The sequence below is a fragment of the Sebastes fasciatus genome, chromosome 2 (genome assembly GCF_043250625.1).
Source record: "Sebastes fasciatus isolate fSebFas1 chromosome 2, fSebFas1.pri, whole genome shotgun sequence".
NCBI lineage: Eukaryota > Metazoa > Chordata > Actinopteri > Perciformes > Sebastidae > Sebastes > Sebastes fasciatus.
In genome coordinates, this window is record NC_133796.1 from 18,854,835 (window position 1) to 18,876,981 (window position 22,147).

The 22,147-nt window shown below is 41.5% G+C and overlaps 1 protein-coding gene across 1 annotated transcript; it reads right to left on the bottom strand.

The window, feature by feature from the left end:
- Positions 1-1,140: 1,140 nt before the first annotated feature.
- Positions 1,141-22,024, bottom strand: urb2 (URB2 ribosome biogenesis homolog). Its single transcript, XM_074612717.1, is given in 14 exon segments — positions 1,141-2,550; positions 6,605-6,732; positions 7,491-7,587; positions 10,638-10,880; positions 12,908-13,018; positions 13,263-13,423; positions 14,148-14,657; positions 14,660-15,179; positions 15,181-16,611; positions 16,726-16,864; positions 17,523-18,700; positions 18,795-18,971; positions 20,008-20,164; positions 21,876-22,024. Coding segments are annotated over 14 exon segments (5,166 nt in total). The 5' UTR covers positions 21,992-22,024; the 3' UTR covers positions 1,141-2,352.
- Positions 22,025-22,147: the final 123 nt, after the last annotated feature.

Sequence of the window (22,147 nt, forward strand, 5' to 3'; positions counted from 1 at the left end):
CGGGAGCGAGTAATGTTATGGACTCCGTCCTAAGTAGGAAATGTTATCAAAGTTAGGTTTGTCCGTTCTGGGCTACTGTTGAAACATGGCGTTGCAACATGGTGGACTCCATGGAGAGGACCCGCTCCCTATGTAGATATAAACGGCTGATTCTAAGCTAATGAAAACACAAGGACTCTTATTTTCAGGTGATTATACACTAAAGAAAACACACTTATTAATATTATATTACATTTCTGCTAATAGATCCCCCTAAATGCTACACACTGGTCATTTAAATTAAATTTTGAATGCAGGACTTTTACTTGTAATTGAGTATAAAAAACAAAAAGGTCTTAGGGGCCATTAAAGCTGCGGAAATGGGCCTCCATAAAATCCCGTAACTTTCAGATACAAAGAAAAGGAAGCATCGAGCGTCGCCTCATCTTGTACTTGGATGGATCATTTCTGAAAACCTTTAAATATTCTGAGACATTTGGAACAAGTCAAGCTGTCACTGTTGAACCACTTGAAGGCTCAGTTCACATCCATATTTCTGTGGTCTGAGTCACTCAGATCAGCTCTCTCTGAGATTGAGCTCAGCTGGAACACCTTCGGCTAAACTGAAAGGTCTTGTTCATGTTCTGCCTCTGACATTTCTCATTTTAACGGTGACAAAATGTGATTTTTGACTGGAGAGCAAAATGGCTCAGGTTAAGTTAAAAAATGCTCTCAATACACACTTTGTACCAGGCCTCCAAAGAGTGTCCCAGTAGGATTACACACACAAACACACACACTCGTGTATTCATTGCTGCTCGCGCTACGGTGGTCTGCAGAGAGACTCGGTGTGTTTATGTTACCTACAGTAGTGTTAGAGCATGGATGGATGCAAGTCAAACTGGACTTAGAGAGGTGGAGGAGGAGGAAGCAGTGAAACAGATGTTTTTGCAGCACGGAGGTAAAAGAGGTCTTTATCTTTCACCCTTTGCCTCCTGAAGAACTGTTACGGGGGTCTCAAATTACCCCTGAAGAGGTTAGTTTGGCTTTCATGAGCTCTTCCAGAAATAGAGAGGAGAGGCAACAAGTCCGTCTCTTTGGCTGTGAGCTTGTTGGCCATCTTAACTGTAATTAAGTGACTGTAAAGAGTTACTCTAAAATGAGATTAACATGCTTTTATTTCATGATCATCTTTCATGGTATAATAGTATAATCATAAGCAAACTGCAGTCAGCTTTTAGATTAAAACAGAAATCTTGTACATTTGAATTAAATGGTCATTAAAACGTTAGCCAAACTATCGGTAGGAAACGTTTCAACATCTGCCCTGGAAGTACAGGAGAGACCTTATTCATTGGTCAAATTTCAGCAGGACAACAACAAATTAGAGCCCCACTGTGACAACACCGCGGGGCTGTCACAGTGGACCTGGCAGTCTAAAAGACGGACACCACGTACCTGCAACTTCCCCGGTTTGAATCCGGCTTTGACCTCTCTAATCTGCCCTTACAGTTCCTCTGATCCTCTACTCAATCAAATAAAGCCAAAAAATGCACACAAAATATATATGTATTAATAAAATGAGAATACTGTGCACAAAACGACACAAATAAACAGACTTGAGTCTGCATCGTATTTAAGATTATCTGTTAAATCATTACATTTTGCTATAAAAAACGAAGCACTGACAGCAATATAGAAAAGACAAAGTATAATTACACACATATCCAAATTTTCTTCTTCAGCAATTCAATGAAATTAAACAAAACATCTTTAAATTCTATCATAAACAGCATTTCACACCATGTGTTATGGTTGCAGTGAGACGTCATTCTTCCTCTACTGTTGCTTCATTCTGCCATGTGTTGTATGTTTAAGGTTCAGGGTGTAACCAAACCAATCCAACTGCCTGTAGAGAGCTTTGTGTTTGCAGAACACAAATATTAACCAGCTACTGATTATCAGGCTGCGTAAAACTGTTGTTAATTATCAAAAACACACCTAAGGCCACGTTGAAGCCATTCTGCTTGCCTCCTGTTAACTATTTCCAGCTTGATCTATTCAAATATTCAGATAGGTATGAATAACCTTTTGATTTTTGCATGCAGCTGTGTTGCTGGCAGCATACTGATTATAGTATGTGCAGAATTCAAAGCAAAACCTTGTATGTAAAATGTCTTAATTTTAACAAAAAAAAACTGTCTGAGAAGAAAAAACAAATTCTTAGTGACATCTGTGTTTACACTCTGTGTACATCGACTGTACCCGCAAGCTGTTATGTCTGATTTAACATTCAAAAGCAGAATTTACATTTATTCAAAATGAATCAAACTGGAATGTAAACTGAAGGTTGAGAGTGCTTGTTGTGACAGTTCAAACGGTGTACTTGTCCTCTCCTTGCCTCTGTGCTTTGTGGTAGTGGGTATAGCTGCCGTACAGCTCATTGAACACCTCTCTGACTCCCATCTGCAGCCCGGCCGTCAGGAACTTGATATCCTGCTCCATACACAGGTCCAGTATCCGATAGATTCCCTCTGTCAGATGCAGCTTAACGTCTGGTCGCAGAGTAACCTGAAGAGGAAAATGAAGAGGAGCAGAGAGCAGAGGAGACAATAAGACAAAAAACAGGAATTTAAAAGTAAACCAGATGTATGTGAGGTCAAACTATGTTCACATCTATTTCATAAATCATATTTTTGTTTCACCATCAATAGCCTTAGTTACACCAGACTTTCACACATACACACACTGCGACTCATCTCTGCTTCCACAGTTTCCTCTTGCACTTTAACAAGATCGGATTTCTCTTTCTTAGTTGATTACTGGCAACATGACGTCTGCACACAGCCTGAGGGACAGCCTGAGGCAAACCTATCAAGCCACACATTATCTGCCACAATAGTTGAATATTCATCCAGCTTCATAACCACAAGGTTCAATTTGAGTGGCATCAAAGGACAGACAACATCATCTGTCCTGGTTAATGTTAATGCAAATGTTAAGAGCAGGAGTCCAAAGGGACGAGACTGATGATCAATTAATTACTCCTGTTTGGAACGGGAACATCAAATATTCAACGAGGCAAATGGAGCCTCGTTGGTTATGAGGAAATGGATGGAAAAAACCTGGATTTAAACCCTCAGAAAGAAGGACGTCCTGAAGATGATCGATAAAATATCACAACATTATTGTCATTGTGTCTATTTTCAGCCTTCTGATGTGTGGCATTAACTTTATAGCATCATTTACTCTTCTTGTTTTTGTCACTGTTGCTCTGAAACTGAACTGAAAAGTGGACAGTATCAGTTTTAAAACATGTTGAGGTTCAGATCTGAGAATGACCAACAAAAAGCACATGCACGGTACTACTAGGGGTTGGACAGAAGAACATGTAAAAGACAAGTAAGGGATAATGTACAGCGAGCCGACACGAAGCGGAGGGGTTTCTCGTCGCCCTGAAGGGGTTTCTTTCACAACAATGACCCGCTAGCTGTACATTATCCCGCTTATTACACGACTACTTACTTAAGAAATCAATGATTTGACACAAAAATGGTCCACCAGAGTCCGACATCAGCAATGCACCCATAGTAACGGTCTGTTATACACAGCAACGGTCTGCTATAAAGAAATAACAGACCGCAGAACACTGTGATTAAACAATCAGAATTGAGTACTCAACAACGCCGTGTAATAAAAAGACTTAATCTGAAGAAGAGCTTGAAATGTAAATACTTGTACATGGGCGCATTATCTAGTGGGAGGACTATTTTTTCCATCTGATCTGATAATGACACACACACTTCATATCTCCCTGCAACAACACAACGCCCAGCTTTGCTCTTTCTCCAACAACACACGAACGTGCATGTACACACACAATAGACAATTTACACCTTTGTGCTCAGTGAACCCTGCAGAACAACCCATTAGACCATTCAACAGTGTCTGGTTATTCATCCCTGTGTTACTTTATACCCCCACAGGTGTTACACACCCATGACCTCATTATTTGTACAGTTGGCTGGACCAGTGTCCTCAGACGTTTGACATACGTCATTAAATAAGTTGACGCCCGCTCTGTGCTGGTGACTGTACCTGTTAAATGATTAGTTAAAACCTCACTCACCTGATTACAGGCTTCCTATTATGAAGGGAACAGCCTTTTGTGGGTTTTCTAACAAAGCTAACCTATCATATGTCATGTGGAGCATCAGTCTGCCAACATTACAGTTGGTGGTACGCCAACTTATATTGTGATATGAGACTAGATACCGTCTTAGTGATAATAATATGGCGTAAGTGTTGTCTTTTCTGGGTTTTAAAGGCTGCATTACAGTAAAGTGATAGTTTTCTGAACTTACCAGACCGTTCTAATGTTTTATTATTTGCCTTTACCCACTTAGTCATTATATCCACATTACTGAGGATTATTTATCAAAAATCTCGCTGTGTAAATATTTTGTAAAAGCACCAATAGTCAACCCTTTAACATCGTCGCAATATCAATATCAAGGTATTTGGTCAAAAATATTGTGGTATTTGATTTTCTCTATATCGCACAGCCCTACGCTGACTGTCCAAAAACCTAGCGTTGTGATCATACCTGGATCTGGATTCTATGATACCTGAAGAGAACAGGAGCCCAGCGGGAGCATGCTGCTAGCAAAAGTTATGTTTAGGGTTTGAGGTCCTACCAGCACTCGGAGGCACCTGGAAGATGATGAGTCATCGTCTTCTCTCACATCCAGTCTTTACTCCTTTTGCATTTGCTTGACTTTTATTTTTACACTTGAAGTTGCTTTGCTAAATGCATATATGATACATTTTGGTTATACAGTACATGAAATCCTCTGTGGTAAAACTCCACTGCCAGCTCCTCCTTGAGGATGCAGGCAGTGGGCAACCTCCGGGTCTGAGAAGTGAAGCCAATGGCTGAAGTGCCTTAAACTTGCATTCTTTCTAACAGCCAGCAGGGGGTGACTCCTCTGGTTGCAAAAAGAAGTCAGATTGTATAGAAGTCTATGAGAAAATGACCCTACTTCTCACTTGATTTATTACCTCAGTAAAACATTGTAAACATGAGTTTATGGTCTCAATCGCTAGTTTCAAGTCTTCTTCAATACAGCATGATGTTCATTTAGTAAATGATGGTCCCATTTAGAGTCAAATAGACCATAAAGCAGGGTATGCTTTAGGGCGTGGCTACCTTGTGATTGACCGGTTGCTACCACGACGTTGTCCGGTCTGGGAGTTGTCCGTGTTTTCATCTTACAGCTTTAACCCTTTCACAGTGTGTTTTCAGTTCATGAAAGTTAATTATAACTGTTTTGGTCGCCTAAAAATGTCTTATTCAGCGTTCGGTTGTACTTAGCTCCACCCTCTCGTGTCACTTCTGGTTGCAAAATACCAAGATGGCGACGGCCAAAATGCCAAACTCAAGGCTTCAAAACGGCAGTCCACAAACCAATGGGTGACGTCACGGTGACTATGTCCACTTCTTATATACAGTATATGGATGAAGGTCTTGGTTGTGAACTGTAAGTCTGTTTTCCTATTACTTTGCAGCATTGCTACTTAGTTTTTGGTTCTATGACACACCTGTTTCTTGTTTGTCGGGACTATTCGAGCTGAAGACTGAAAATGATAACAATCTGGGGTGTGGAGTTGGAAACAAGTGAAGTTTACCAGACCTCTGTAGCTTGCTCCTCATGTCTGATTGAGGTTAGCAGCTCAAGGATACATTGTGTATAATGCAGGCGCCTGGTTTTCGACAAGGATGAAGAATGCATGGAATAAAAATGACAATATTTCTGGTTCTGGTGCATCGATTGATCCATTTTCTTTAAACTGTCCATCATGAGGAGGGTTTGTTTTAGAACAGCAAGTCAAACTCAAATGAAATGCTTAAATCCACAAACTCCAGTTTTTCTGGCTGCAGCTCCACTCTGGTCCAATAACACCTGGCTGCTGCACAGACAGGTCAGTTCAGGCTAAGAGCCATTAGAAACAGTTCTGACACGGAGACGGACAAATTACCTCTGACTTACAAAAGAGGTCCATCTCTCTGAAAAGCCCCATTAGAAGCACAATAGAAATCCAATTTTAGGATTATTAGATGACTCACACAGAGCTCAAAGGATCCCGAACACCTCACTGCTTCTGTCTGTCTGTCTCTCTGTCCAACTGTCTGTCTGGATGAACACCTTCATGTCTTCCTCTCGGTGTGGAAACTGCCGAGTTGGGTTGGCGTCATGTTAAATACAGTCTGGTAGCAGAGAGGAGCCGCGTTCACAGACCAGACGTGACTCACTGCTCTGTGGGAACATCCCGCCTAAAGCTTCACTCCAGCACATGGAGTTACAGTAATCCTGAACCCGTTCACTCACATTTGTGAAACTTCACTATCTGGCCAATGGAAATACGTCCCACCACTGCTTCTGAGCGTCAGCGTCTCCGCCACTCTGCTCGGCTGAATCTCGCCAGCTCAACGGGCACCACCAGACAAACTGGGCTGGATCAAAGGATCAGCTGAGATCCCGCTGCCTCATTCATACATACATGTATGTGTGTGTGTGTGTGTGTGTGTGTGTGTGTGTGTGTGTGTGTGTGTGTGTGTGTGTACCTTCTGCAGCTCTGTGACGTACTGAGCCACCATGAAGGCCGACAGTGTGGTGAAGCTCTCAGCTGTAGCAGCGATGTGAGAGTACATCCTCTCTACCAATCTGGAGCACTGGAGAAACACGTCACCTTCTGGACATTAAAAACATAACGCATGTTAATTGTTTACATGTGATAAACAATTAAGTTAGAAATGAGGTTACAAGAGGAGCAGAGATTAGGCTGCACATACAGAAAACGTCTTCAACTTGCTAAGAGACCGATTGGCTTGTAAATAATAATTTCTGTGTTGACTTAGTGGAGATTTCTGCAACAGACGTCTGCAGTTTGCAGTGGATTTAGACTGAAAAGATTGTGAACGTCTTAATATTTGTCTATTTCTGGAAAGCTACTGCTGTTGAGTGAATATCAGAAACTGCCAACAGTTTGAGTCCGGCAACGACACGTCCCAGTTCCCTCCCAGTTCCAGGAACTTCCAGTAACAGGGAAAGAAAATTTTTAATTTAACAAAGCACCAAACTGTATTTCCAATTAATTTACACAGTGCAATTTGTTACTAATCTGCTGTCTCATTCCTTGTTATATTTAAAAGGACAGAAGGACACCAAACCACAAGCCAAACCTGGATCAAACAGTGGCAATTTATTGACAATTCTCTTATCTTCTCTTATGTTTGGAACATCAGAGTTTACCCCGCCAGGGCTTTTATGAACTTTCCTGTTTATGAACTTTGCTGTTGCTATCTACAACTACAACTACCTGCTTTTCCAAGTAGGTTAAATCGAAAAAATATTTGCACAGATAAAATTAGAGTATTCCTCTCCAAAACCGATATGTTTTTCCTTTACGGTTATATAACGAGTCTTCTTGTCAGAGTCTGTGTGTGTTACCTGTGTCACTGTCTCCTCTCTGCCGACCTTCCTGCATGATGGACGCCACCAGACGATAGAAGACATTTAAGAATGACGGGGCTGCGCTCAACATCACCTGGACACACAAGAAATATACAGTCAAACAATATATTTATACAGTAAAACATTTATAGAATAAATCTAAATGGACACTCATACAGAGCTGTTAGTTTACTCCGCTGTTTAAAAGCTGTAAATATGCTCAAGTGTTTTCTCTCATAGTGCTTTTTCAATTTATTTTAGTTAACCAGGAAATCCCTTGAGATATAATCTCTTTTTCAGAGGGAGAACTGGGCCAAGACAGCTCGCCAGTTACAGTTTGAATAGAAATAAAACACAACAGACAGGAAATACAATCATTAAACACCAAGGAAGAGACTACATACAGCTCAAAAACAACATTTCTTACAATCTTCCCCCGCCCCGTTCCCAGCCTGCCTCGGCACTTTCATCTATCAATAAAAGGCAAAAAATGCCACAAAAAAAATCTTAAAAAGTAAAAGCTAACCACTTTGTTTATGTTTAAAACATCTATATTCAATTATATGGAGGGATGGTACATTTATTCTTGAGGGCATCCAGCTGACTTCACAGTATTACCGCATAGTCACAGACTTTCACATGAATCCAACTGCCTGATTGAGCGTTTCCATACTTTCACAGTATTTATATAGCACTTAATCCTGATTTATAATTAAAAAAAAGACACAAAAATCCCCCTTTTTTACAATGTGGGACCTTTGAATTCTAGTGGAGATTTGATTGTTTAAAAAGAAAACACCAAATATGTAGACAGGATTACAGGGAAATATGTAGAAAATGGTGCACAAGACATGCAGAGCAATTGCACTTAATGGTATAGCCCAAAAACTTTGCAACATCAGCAAATCGCAGCATTTTCATGGCTTGAGTCCTCACAGAGCAGCCATAAACATTCCAGTCCAAATAATGACTGAGGGAAAAGTTGGATTCCCACAAGAGCTACGTTTGCATTTCTGTCCACACCTCTCTCTCTGTTCTCTATTCACGGCCTACAGTGGAGGATGAAGAGAGAAAGAGAGAATATAAACGAGGGGGAGATGATGTCACCAGCTCTAATTGGAGCTCGGTAATGGTTTCCATCGACTTAAACCAGCTCCATGCCAACCACCACTGCATGCCAGCTCCCCTACCTCTCCTCTCCTCCCTCCTTCCTCTCTGTCCTAGCACACCTCCTTTCTCCGGCTCACTCCCCTCTTTTCTACTTTCTCCTCAAACTTCCCTCGTGCACCGCATTCAAATCACATCTTTTGTTCTCCACCTACTGCTTCTTCTCTCATCTCTTTATCACTTTTTTATTCTCCTCCCCTATAAATGTACTCTCCCTCCCTCCTCACAGTTTTACCTCCCTCCTCTCCTCTCCTTTACCGCTGTGTTTTGTCCTCACAAACATCTGATATCGGTTAGCTGGTTCTTGCCCTGTTTGATTCAATGCAGATGCCCCGTTTCAAGTCACACTATATGATTGTTTCAGAACAAAAAAAAAACTCAACATTTCAGAAAGCGAGCAACAAAAACCATTATCACATTAACACCATTATTGTAACATGCAATGCGTAAACCAAACAAAAGTTTGTGTGTGGGCTGGAATGTGGATTCCCATTAAAATGTTTTACATTTCTAGTAAAATGTTTCTCTGTAGGAAGAAATGTTCTTTGTCACCACTTTGGGTGCCATGCAAACACTTCCAGTAAAAGCTGGGAATTTGGACGTTATGAGGTTTTCGTGCAGCTGCAGCATGACGCTGGTGAGCTGCAATATCCTTTTCTTTAAAAGCGACATTCCTCTGGGGCATCCTGTGGGCTCAGCAGCTGAGTTTGATACCACGTTTTCTTTAAAACAGGGTTTCAAACCAGCAGCCATGAGCTATAATGACCTTCATTACACGAGAATGGGGTTAGTAATTCTTAAAGTACGTAATTTATGTTATGTAAAACAACTGAAATCGTCATTTAAATGTCAATAATGAACCTTTAAACTAAAAAAAATAATGTTATACTTTTATGTACTACAAAGAGCAGTCTTTTACTGCATTATCTTTGATTGATTGGTGCATTACACAGAAAGGTGTTTCTGTTATTCAGCCCACCCTCAACGATATATGGAAATGGAAATGGGTTGGACATAATATTAGAAACACCTCTCAGTATGACACCGCAAAATTCAACAGCATCACAATTAACTACAGCCAAACTGACCATACAGTTGAATCAATACCTCTCTGAAACAGTTTCAACTAAAACCTGAACATTACAGCCTTCATGAAGGTTTATTGCAAGATGTTGGATTACAATAAATTGGTTTTAGATAAATGTACTTAATAAACTGACAGTCTCTCTGTAATACTCTCTAATACACTCATGGCTACATGGTGCGTATTTTTTATGTTTTCTTGCTCACACTTTTGCGCTAGAAGTGTTGGTTGCTACGTGTCTGGTTTACACAGCATGTGTTTATACCACCCATTTTTTTATTCTATAGCTCACTCTGTCAGTCCACAAAAAATGTCCTCACCCTTTGGCGGCCATAGTTTTCACACTACGAGGCTGAAATTTGGAAGTAGGTCAAGTGTGTGGGTGCGAAGGTGTGTGTTTGTGTTCATGTGTTGGCAAAAAAGGGGATGTGGCAGTGAGAGCGGTCCTTAACAAAAAGGAGAATAACTTCTAAACGTACCATGGACACACTCATGAGCCCTTTGTCATAGACACTTGTGGGAGTTATTGGCCTCAGCAGAGAGTTCCTCTTTCATTATTGTGGGTGGGTAAACCCCGCCCCTTATACTTAAGCTACGCCCTCTTCCATAACTCATGAACCATGCATGCACGCGTGGATGCATGCGCGTACGTAGCCACAGCTTTTGCGAATTCGCGCTTGTTTTTCTTTGAATGAATTACCACATCTTGTAGCGGTGAAAGCAAATTAAACCCCAGATTTTAATCTAATCTAATCTTTTAAAACAACACTTAAAAACCCTTGATGTTATTGTCATACAAATAAATGACTTCTTCCTTTTTTCATTCATCTCCAAGTTTGCTTCCTCACCCATTCACTCCCTTCATTAACCCCCACCCATCTGCCTCTTCATACCTGCGGATGACACTGGATGATGGCAAACAGCGCCTCATGAACAGCCAGGAACGCCGACTGGTAGACGGGAGGGGTCAAGTGGTCGAGGGGCACCGACTGGAGCGCTCCAAGGACCACGATGACATGATGAGGGTTAGTGATGAGCCCCTCACCCTGGCGCAGCAGTGACGTCATTGACGTCACCGTGGGAACGGTAAAGGGAAGCGTCAGGGAGACGTCCTGAGTGGACGATTTCACTAAGAACTGTAACACAGAAAGAGTCAGAGAGAGAAACATATTCAGAAACACAAACACGCACGCAACATTTCAGAGATTTTGATAACTTTTTAAAGCTTTCTAAAAGTAATTAATACCAAACTCAATATGGAAATTAAGAAAGTGACAACACCAACAGGCCTTTTTCACAGCAGAAATTTTGACTTGTCATAGCAGGAAAAGCACACTAATAAATTACTAACTTACTACTAATAACTTAAACGATGGCTCTGATCTAGGGCTGCAATTAACCGATTAGTTGTTTGGTCTATAAAATGTCAGAAAATGGTGAAAAATGTGGATCCGTGTTTCTCAAAGTCCAAGATGACGTCCTCAAATGTCTTGTTTTGTCCACAACTCAAAGATATTCAGTTTAGTGTCATAGAGGAGTAAAGAAACCAGAAAATAATCACATTTAAGAAGCTGGAATCAGAGAATTTTGACTTTTTTTTTTCTTTAAAAATTACTCAAACTAGTTAATCGATCATCAAAATAGTTGCCGATTAAGCGATTAATTGTTGCAGCTCTTCTCTTCTCTGTTCCAGTCAAAGACCTTGAAACTGAAGCAGCTAAATGGAATTCAGCCATTATACACGCCAAGGTAAGTCCAGTAGTATTGATTCATTCTATCAAACATTACACATCTGGCGGAGATCTGTTCTCTACTGAGTGCACTTTTCTAGTTTGGATATTGCACTACTTTGCCCTATTCCATATTCACCCAAGACAAGCTGTTCAAGAACTGTGTGTTGCCAAAAAAAAAACACTTTTACAAATATTCTACTGCTTTTAAAACATGAATATTGAACAGCCATTAAATTTAAATGATTGAAGACATTTAAGTGGGCCTTCTCTCACACTGTCTACAGAGAAGAGGGAGCAAGAAATCAAGAGATCAGACAGATGTCAGACATATGGACATAGTGAGTGTGGCTAACAGAGACAGAACAGCATGGTTAGCATATTAACGTACTCTGTGTGTGTGTGTGTGTGCGTGTGTGTGTGCGTGTGTGTGTGCGTGTGTGTGTGCGTGTGTGCGTGTGTGCGTTATGGTTAAGCAGATTGCGGTGTTGTCTGTCTGCTCCACCCAGCAGCGGGCCTGATGGAAAACACATTGACCAAAAACAGCCTCAGTGGAAATGACAATGAACAGGCACTACGACAGAAATCAGCAGACGGTGATTGTCATTTTGGCTGCTGATTCACTCAAGACGGCTGTCACATGTACTTACAGCACACTGTCACTAAAACGATTACTGATGTAAGGCCAAAAGACATACTGTAAAATACCGTCCCCCTGCTTGTCTTGACATTTCTCTGAAAGTCATGCTGACAATTCATGTTTTATGACTTTCCCTTTGTCTACAATAATAGAAATATTTGAATCACAAGATTATAAAATTGTAACGGCAGCCATCTCAGTGGCACTAAGGAATACTTCTATCCGGCAAGTGCACTATCACGAAGTCAATTTAATCAATTTTCTCTGATTAAAAACAAACACAGATCCAACTTCAGAAAGCTGTGTTTTACAACAGCTAACTACTCATTCCAGTGATTTTAAAGTAGATACTGTATGTAACTAAGAGGTCTTTCTTTGGGAGAAAAGCGTTTAGACAGCGCAACATCACACACGTACTAACACAATACTGTTTAACTCATTTTAGATGAGAGGGCAGCTCCTCCTGTCAGGTTGGCAGAGAAACTGCAACCATAAAATAATAATTTCCTTCTCATCCTCAAATACCGTTCACCACTCCTGGGGTTTGGACATGTTCAACGCCACTTTCAAACATTTTAAACATTCAGCATGTACAGTATAAGGTCAGTATAAGCTCAAACAACTCCTGAACCTAACAACAAAATTCACAAATCTTTGTTTATATGTATGTATGTATGTGTGCTTGTCTGACTATGAGTAGGACATGTGCATATGTGTGAAGCAAATGCTTTCATGTGTTTGTGACATATGACTGTATGTGTGTGTGTGTGTGTGTGTGTGTTTTTTTTCTCACCACCATAGCTGATATAATCTGTGGTGCAATGAGCCACAGAGCTTTAGTACAGGGATCAGGTAACTGACAACAGGACAGCAGCTTAATGATGATTACTGCAGATAGCACCTCCTGGAGAACAGTAGAAGAAGAGGGAGGGTGAGGAAACCGTTCATTTACTAGATATTTAATGTCACAGCAAACATGATTCATGTGAACGAAAAATAAGGCATAATCTCCCTCCCATCAAGCAAGAGTTTTTCATGTAAAACACAGTAATAACATCCCTGAAAAAGATGAAATTACACAAAATGTAATCAGTTTCTGGGATATTTAAAAATCAAAAGCTGTACAAGTTATCATGATTGATCCTCACCCTGTAGTTTCCTGCCCTCAGCTTGCCCGTGTCCAGTCCCTCTCTGAACAGCAGAAGCAGCAGGTTGAACCGACCCGAAGTACTTCTCTCCACCAGGTGGCGCAGCAGCTGCTGCACAGCTGGCTCCAGCTCACAAACATCATCGGCAGACAGCCAAGAAGCTGAAAGTGAAAATGTGTCACATTCAGGATAATGAAGTGTGACTGAAATACAAAACTTCATCCAGTCAGATCAACAAATAAGTGTGTCAACTACTGTTTTGATTGACACCGTCAGAGAATAGGGGTGAACGATTTAAAAAACAAATATGTAATTATGATTATTTTGACTAATATTGTAATTGTGATATTAGAGGTAATGATAATTTTTACATAATTATTCTCATTTTCATTAAAAAAACATATTCAAATGATTATGGTGTGCTTTTTGTGGGGATCTGTACCAAACAAAGATGTTTTCTTAAGTCTGTAAAATATGATGTGTAGGCCAAGATATCTCTACAGCACGACAATATTAATTCAAAATGGTATTTTGACACACATTTCACCTTTAACAAATGAGTGATGTTGCACTCGACTGCATTATATTGAGAGGGGTTTCTAATGTGCCCATTTATAAACATGAGGGGGCAAAATATTGCAATATACAGTATAAAGCTGACCACATTTTAGTGTTTCTTTGTGAAATATTATGTCTCCTTTCAAAATAACTCTGCAAATAGGCTATTTATACACAAACACTTCTTATCTGAATAAAAAATGGAATAAACTAAATGAAATAAACTCATGTCAATATGTGCGATATCCAGAGGTTATTGATGAAAGAAAAATACTGACTGATTGCACAGGTAAATGATATGTTTGTTCTTCATTAGTGTCCGTGTACCTGTCAGCAGTCTGTGCACACTCTGCAGTATCTGCATGTACAGCTCATCCAACTCCTTTCCTCCCTTCCTCTCCTCCTCCCTCTCTCCTCTCGTCTTCTCCACTGCTTTGTAGAACGCGGACAGGAAATGGAGACAGGAAACCAAGAAGTCCAACGGCCTTTGGACACAATTTATTTCTTTGAGGATCTGCTGGCAGAAGCCCTGATAGAGGCTCATATGACTCAGGCTGAGCTGCTTGTTCTCATCCTCCACTGACAGTGAGGAGAGCTCACACTGCAGCATGACGGTAACAACTTCTACTACGAAGGCTTGACCGAGGATGCTGGCTAGTTGGACGACTGACTGACTGACAGTTTGGGGCTTTAGGACGGACTCAACAGCTGGTCCCAGTGAAGCAGTCGTTCTTGTGAGCATCTGAGTCAACGTTTGATCCATTGGTTTACTCCTCCCCAGGTTGGAGGTCATTGCCTGGGAGAAAGAGGTCAGCGATGCCAGCAGGAGATGAACGACAAAATGGACGATCCTGGATCTGGTTTGCCTGACACAGCTGCTGAACCGGGCGCCACAATTTGCGTGCTTGCCATCTCCTTACTGGTAAGATAGGAGGCAAACTGGTCTAGGTTGAGTCGGACGCTGCTGTTTCTTATTATAATCAGCTGGACAAAGGACTTGATGAAGCCCTGCGATGCTTTGATTAAATCCAACCAATCAGAGCTGCTTGTGGCTCCAAATCCTCCGTTGTTGCTGCGCCAGAGGAGAGAGGACACACAGGCCTGTAGCAGAGTACCACCGTGGGTGAGTTTCAAAACACTTTGGAAGTTTCTACCCTCCAGGAGACAGGTCAGCAGCCTGAGCAGCTTCACCAGGAAGAGAGCATCGTCTCCAGATTCAGGAGGGTCTACAGCCACCTGGCTGGAGGTTGAGGTGAGCATGAAGAAGAGGAGGAGGAAAAGAGAGGAGAAATCCTCAGAGTTCATCCCATCTGGGTTTAGGTTTTTTAATATTTGGAGTAAGTCTACCAGCTCCTTTAATCTGTGTGTCAGTCAGCGATACAGACACCTCTCCAGTCTTTGAGGACGTCAATATATCCTCAACTATAGCCTCTTTTTGTGTGGACAGAGGAGGCTGGCTGGCATCTCTCTCAATTCCTTTCTCCTGAAACTTCAGGAACGTAGGACAAACCTTGGGTACATGAGCTGCCTTGAGAACACTGACAATCCTTTGTGTGAGGGAACAAACTGTGGCAGAGAACAGTGAAGGCAACTCAGCAAGAACGGGGCTTTGGAGAAGCTGTGAAGAGATGAGAGAGACAGTCAGACAGCCGGGCGGCCGGTCCATTCCTCCGTCGGTCTGTCTGCTGAGGAGTGAACTGATGAGCACATCTGCTACACAGCCCACATCTCCTCCGCTCAGGTAGGGAGCAATCAGAGGCAAATTGGATGTGACAAGATACCAGTGTGCTGCGAGGTAGGAGCTGGCGTTCACGCTCGCAATCTGCCCGTCCCATACCTGCTCTCCATCCAGACTCACCTCTGATTTAGCTAAAATAAACTGGGCTGCTCTGTTTAGCAGTGCTGCCGTGCTGGGTTCAGAAAGTAAGGAGGTGTCTAACAAAACTTTCTTCATCTGTTGCAAAGTGAGGAGTTTGAGCAGCAAACGGCTCATGGGGCTGCAGGACGGCTGCAGAAGAGCTGGAACGATCTCACCAGATAGGAGACTTTCTATGTGGGTTAAGACTGGAGTACACTCTTCAGTCTCACTTGCAGCTGCTGTCTGGGCTGAGTCAAGAGATGTGTATTTGCTGCAGTGGATATTAAAGAGCGTGTCGACTTCCACCCAGGTGTATCTGAGGAGGAGAGTGGCCTCCTGGGTCTTCTGTTCCCACGGTGCTCCCATTTTAGACTCTGAGACCTTCTCTGACTCTTCGTGGTCCAAATTCTTTTTGCCTTTCCTTGGCGTCCTTTGAGATTTTGCTTTTACGGCCTTCTTTTCTGTTGATAACAGAAGCAGTAACTCCTTGACGACCTGTTGCATCTCCTCCATCAAACTGTGACTCTGCCTGACTGTGGGAAGAGGAGAGGTATTGTCTAGAGTCTTCAGACTAAACAAAACTACATGAAGCAGCTGGCTGAGTGAGAACAGCTTCAGAGATGCATCTTCTCTCCCCCCTTTATTATCTCCTCCTCCATCCATCTCCATCTTCTCTGATTCTCTCTCCTCCTGCACCAGGTCAGGTAGTATGTATATCCTGATGCTTTCCAACACTGATGAGCAGATCTCTAGGCCCTGGGAAGAGGGAGTGTCCAGAAGACAAGTCCTGAGCGAGGCGGAGATGCCCTCGGACAGCAGAGGAGGTCGGAGGTTGTCCAGCGCTGGTTGACAGATCACAGACAGAAGGTCAGAGAAGAGGCGGGGCAGCTGACGGAGCTTAGTGTACGTTTGGAGGAGACTGCACACCATGAGCTGTTGGGAAACAAACATTTGGTCTCAGTCAGAACTACTTTAAATTCTGCATTTGCAAAGTATATAATTTTTTTTTTTTTAATACAAAGTGCAATTTAAGATTCAAATCCAGACCTGTCTGGCTCGTTGCACTCGTGCTTCCATGCATTCAGAATTAACCCAGGCTGAAGATAACAGCTGGTCCAGGTCTGGTTCAAGAATCAGATGGTTGAGACTCAACAGCACCTTTAAACAGCGGTACCATGCTGGGATGCTGAAGGACAAGACAGGAAACATTTTCACTGCATGACCAAGAAAAAGGTTACACAAAAAAAGCCTTTAAAGAGGACCTATTATGCTCATTTTCAGGTTCGTACTTGTATTTTGTGTTTCTACTAGAACATGTTTACATGCTTTAATGTTCAAAAAATGCTTCACTTTTCTCATACCGGCTGTGCTGCAGCACTTCTTATCACCCTCTGTTTGAAACGCTCTGTTTGAGCTCCTGCCCGAAAAGCCTAGTCTGCTCTGATTGGTCAGCTGGCCCACTGTTGTGATTAGTCAACCGAACCAAACTCTTTGGATTCCGCTCCAGCTTCACTCTAACTAACTTTGTTTGAGGGCGTACCAAACTAGCCGCTAGGCAAAATGTGTTAATTGGTGACATCACAACTTTAAGGAAGAAAAGGCAGGACTTCAAGCGAGGCGTTTCAGGCAGTTCAGGAGCAGTGTTTCTGTGGAGGAGTAACTCCCTTTGACGTGGATTTTGGGCTTTGTAACTTTGCAGACCGCTTACATGCACAAAAAACTATATTATGCATTAAAGGAAAGGGAAAAAGCAAAAAAAGCATAATAGGTCCCCTTTAATTATTCTGAATGTAAAAAACCTTAAACAGACAATGTAAAATATACCAAGGGGTATTTTGTTTTACCTTGGCCGGGCCTGGTTAAAGAGCATTTGTCCCAGAGCTCTATAAAATTTGAGTTGGACCTCTTCATGTCTGATCCTGTCTGCTGCTACGTTGTAAATATCAGCTGATAGAGTCGAGTTCAGCAGGGACTCCACAGCCAGCAGAGCCAGGCTCCAGCTCTCTGGGGAACAGAGGGAGGCTGGGGGAGACTTCTGCCCAGGGGACACTGAGACTGGCTGGGCCGCTTCGGCAGGTGAGAGCGAGTGTCCATCAAGACATACGTCCAAGGCCGGGACCAATCTGGTGAGGAAATAGAAACACAGCATCTTGTGCACTTCCTCACTTTGTCCTCTCCCTTTTCCGTAGCTTTCCAGAAAGAACTTAAACAGCAGAGGCAACGTGTTGGACTTCACAGTGTAGTGTAGGGGCGGCTCACAGCAGCCCTGAGCACTCAGTTTGGAAAGTATGGCACTGACCGGCTTCAAAGGGCCTTTTGCCCCTCCAGGACCACGTTTCCCAGAATCCTCTTTAGAAGGAAGGAGCTCCTCCTTGTAGGCGGTCAGGTGCTCAGAGGGGAACAAAGCACACTGGAGGATGGAGTCTATCTTGATGCGGATGTCTCTGGACAGCTGCTGACGGAGGTGCAGATGTGTGTGAGAGGGTGCAAATTCCCCAGAGGTCAGCAGGTGTCTGAGTAGCACTAAAGGTTGGAGCAGCTGGTTGGTTACCATAGTAAAGACCCTGTTAGGATTCGCTTGTTGCCGCTGAACTGACAAATAACATGACAGCGCCTGAAGCAACACCTCAAACAAATTAGCTGCTCGGAGGTTTTCCTTTGGCTTTATAGGAGATTTATTAACATCCAACTTTGGCTGATCAGGAGGATTTTCAGTGATATTCGGCTCAATTTGGGAACTGTCCAAATTGCTAGTAGTTTGAAGACACTCGGTCATCACCTCATCTTGACATGTGACGGACTCAGTCGTCAGGGGCTCTGTGAGCAATGGCTGTTGTAGCTCACGGCAGGCCAGAGAGCAGAGCTTAGCCACGAGATCAACAATGAGTTCATACTTGGTGGTGAAGACAGATGAGAGTGCAGGAGAAGAGAGAAGGCCCTGACACACACTCAGTATCGTGGACACACACACTGGAGACTTAGAGCCAACACGTGCACACTCCTGGAGACGGTCAAGCAGCAGCTGGAGGCAATCAGAGAAAAGAGGTGTCAGTTAAACCATTACAAACGCCACTCTAGATTTGTGGTGGTGTTCTTATTGAAGTTTTTTAGCACACCTGTGCCATGTTGAGCCTCAGGCTGATGGTCTTTCCCTGCTTGAGAAGAGAGCGGAGCTTCTGACTGTGAAGCAGATCGTCAAGATAACACCACAGTCCTTCCAGAACGTCCTGAGAAAACTCCACCTTCTGATTGTACCGGCCTGTCAGAGCATGAGTGCACCAGTCCAACAGCACCTACAGAGGAAAAGGGGTGAGGACAGACATGCACAAATAGATGGTAGACATTATATGCTGCTTTTGAATTCATTCAAACAGACAATCTTTTTTTCAACTATTCCAGAAATGACAGAGATTTTTGTCATAGACTTGCCAAATGAATGAACAACAATCAACAGGTGGAAAAGACAACACCGTTACAAATCCTTAAGTATAAGTTTAGTCTAAAAATTTCAAGTAACATTATGCACTAAGATTGATGCCAATCCAAATCCAAGTCTGTGAGGTACATCTAAAAAAAACATCCTAAAAAGATTTCCCACTGCAACACTGTCCTAAAACTAATAATGAAAAAAAACTTTATTTGGGAAGAAAAAGGTGTAGGACCAACGCGTTCTCATCCCAACTCGTCATATACTGCCGCTTTGTCCGACCACTCGGCGTCACTTTTTGGTCGCAGTAAACACGTGCTTAATGTTGTGAAGTAAACAAAAACACTTGCTTAGATTCAGGCAATAGAACAACTAGAGTTTAGGGAAAAAACTACATGGTTGGGCTTAAAACTACTACTTTTGTACAGTGAAAATATGATTTGACGTTGTGAACATGGGAAACGAAAGAACAGCTGATTGTAACGTGACACACGGGACACGAACAGCGGTCTCCTTGATGAAAGCCTTGTGTTTGTTGGCCACACTAAAGGATGCCTTAAGCGTCGGTATCTAACGTCGACGGCCGTGACAAAGCGACGGTATTTGATCCTGGGAATGAGAGCAGGCTGGTAGGACACAAAATATCTACAGACAATATTAATGACATAACCAACAAGACTTTTGTCTGCAAGTTAAGTACAGACAATGGTATTGGTCTTCATAGATAACACATCCTTGATTTAGGTTATAAAATGAAATGTATTCACCTCAGAAGAAAAGCTAAAGTAGGCACTTCTCACGCTTAATACAAAAGAACTACAACTACTCGTGGTTCCAGGCAAAAAGGTTAATCATTATTCTATGAAGACATAAACATCTTGTAACACAACTTCAGCTCTTACCTGCTCCTTGTTGGGCAGCAGGCACTGAGACGAGACCCAGGCAAAACGTGCCAGCTTTAACTTGTCCTCCCACGGAGTCTGATGACTCTTCAGTTTCAGATGGATACCTGAGTAGATGGCAGCCATCGCTGCAGCCGATGATGCTGCTGCACAGAGCCTGAGGAGAAAGGATGAGAAGAGGAGGCAGGGCCAGAAGGAGGGAACACAACATAGTAGAGGCAAAGGTGAATATGTTTAATGGAAGGTAACAAGTATTAATTTCATTTAAAGGTCCCATATTATAAAAAAGTGAGATTTTGATGTTTTTTAATGATAAAGCAGGTTTAAGTCCTATATAAATACTGTGAAAGTATGGAAACACTCAATCCACAGAGAAATACACACAGCCCGTATTCAGAAACTCTGTATTTGAAACAAGCTGTCAGGATTTCTGCCCATTCGTGATGTCACGAATATACAATATTTAGACCCTTGACACAATTTTAAACGTAAACATTCTCAATGTGTTCCAGTTTATTCCTGGTTGCAGTTTATGTGAATGTCATCAGCTGACAGGAAGTACACATGGACCCAAGCTGTTGCCTAGCAATGCAATTCTGTTGCAATTCCGTCAAAATGTGCTAAAACGGAGCGTTTCAAACAGAGAGTAAATACAGGCATATTCAGGCTGACAGTATGAGAAAAATAAAGTTGTTTTTTTTAACATTACAGCATGTAAACATGTTCTAGTAGAAACACAAAATACAAGTATGAACCTGAAAATGAGCATGATATGGGACCTTTAACAGTGATAAACTACATGGGTAAGACTAGAGAAGAGAGTAAGGGAATCTATATTTATCTTATATGACCATGGGAACTGGTGGTTCTTACTTTATAATGCATGTGCAAACACCCACCTACCCAGGACAGTAAACAGTCCACATGCATCACACATGAAACCAAAGACACAATCAAGAAAACAAACACACAAACACATGGAGTAATGAAGCCTGAGGAAATAGAGACAGTGACAGGTCACCAGGCAGGTTGTTTCACGCACTAAAGTAACCAGAAATACCCAGATATGTATCTTATTTTAGAAGAGAGGATTCGCTATACTACAAGAGGGTGTGCTCAGAAATGTTATACTATATGGAGACCTTTTTTAATCTATATAGAAAAAATGGATACCATTGACATTGAAGTTTTAAACTGCTGACCCCATATTACATATAATTCACAACTTATACTTAGTTGTTTTAATTTATTTTTTAAATGTATTTATTATTATTATTTTTAATTTATTTATTTTTCTGTTTTTTTTGGTCCTTTCCTTTTTTTATTCTTTTTTTTTGTTTTTATTTCTTTTAAGTTTTTTTTGTTTTTTTGTTTGGTATATGTTTCATTTTATGTTTCTATCGGATTTAATTCATTTATATGTATAAATGTAATTGTTTATGAAATTAACTCTGCTTATTTAATGGTGCAGTAATATTGTTATAGGGATGGGGGGGTATAATTTGTTTATACAATTATTTATTGGATTTTGTACAGAATACCAATAAAAAGACTTTGAGCAAAAGATATGTATCTTATTTTAGGTATCAATATCTTGTTCTCATTCTAGTAATGTATATCTTCCTGAGCTCCAAACATCTCACATGTTCAACAAGGGATAAAGGTAAAAGTTAAAAGCAAATACTCATTCATTTAACAAACATGACATGCTTTACAGCTAACATCAACTAGCCACATGTTAGCATGTTCTAGCTAAAGTAATGCAAGTTAACACTGGAGTCGTTTCTAGCACGCTAACAAACCATCACTGAGCTTCAATGTTCCTTGTTTAAGGATATGTAACGTTACATGCACTTCAGTAAACTTACTTTATTAGACTTACGACTGTTTTAACCCGCACGTGTCTTCTGTTGTCGGATGCTGTTGATGAACTCTCAACTTTCACCCCGCCGGCCAGGCAGGAGCAATCGAGAGACGACTTCATGTATCTTTTTATCTTCACTCAGGTAGAAATTATATTTAATTGAGTTTTTTCATATCATTATAAATGCAAGTTGATTTCAAAGTAAATAAAAACGCAGTTTGAAGAGAAAACTAATAATAATAATAATTTTAAAAAATAATTTAATTTTTTTTTTTT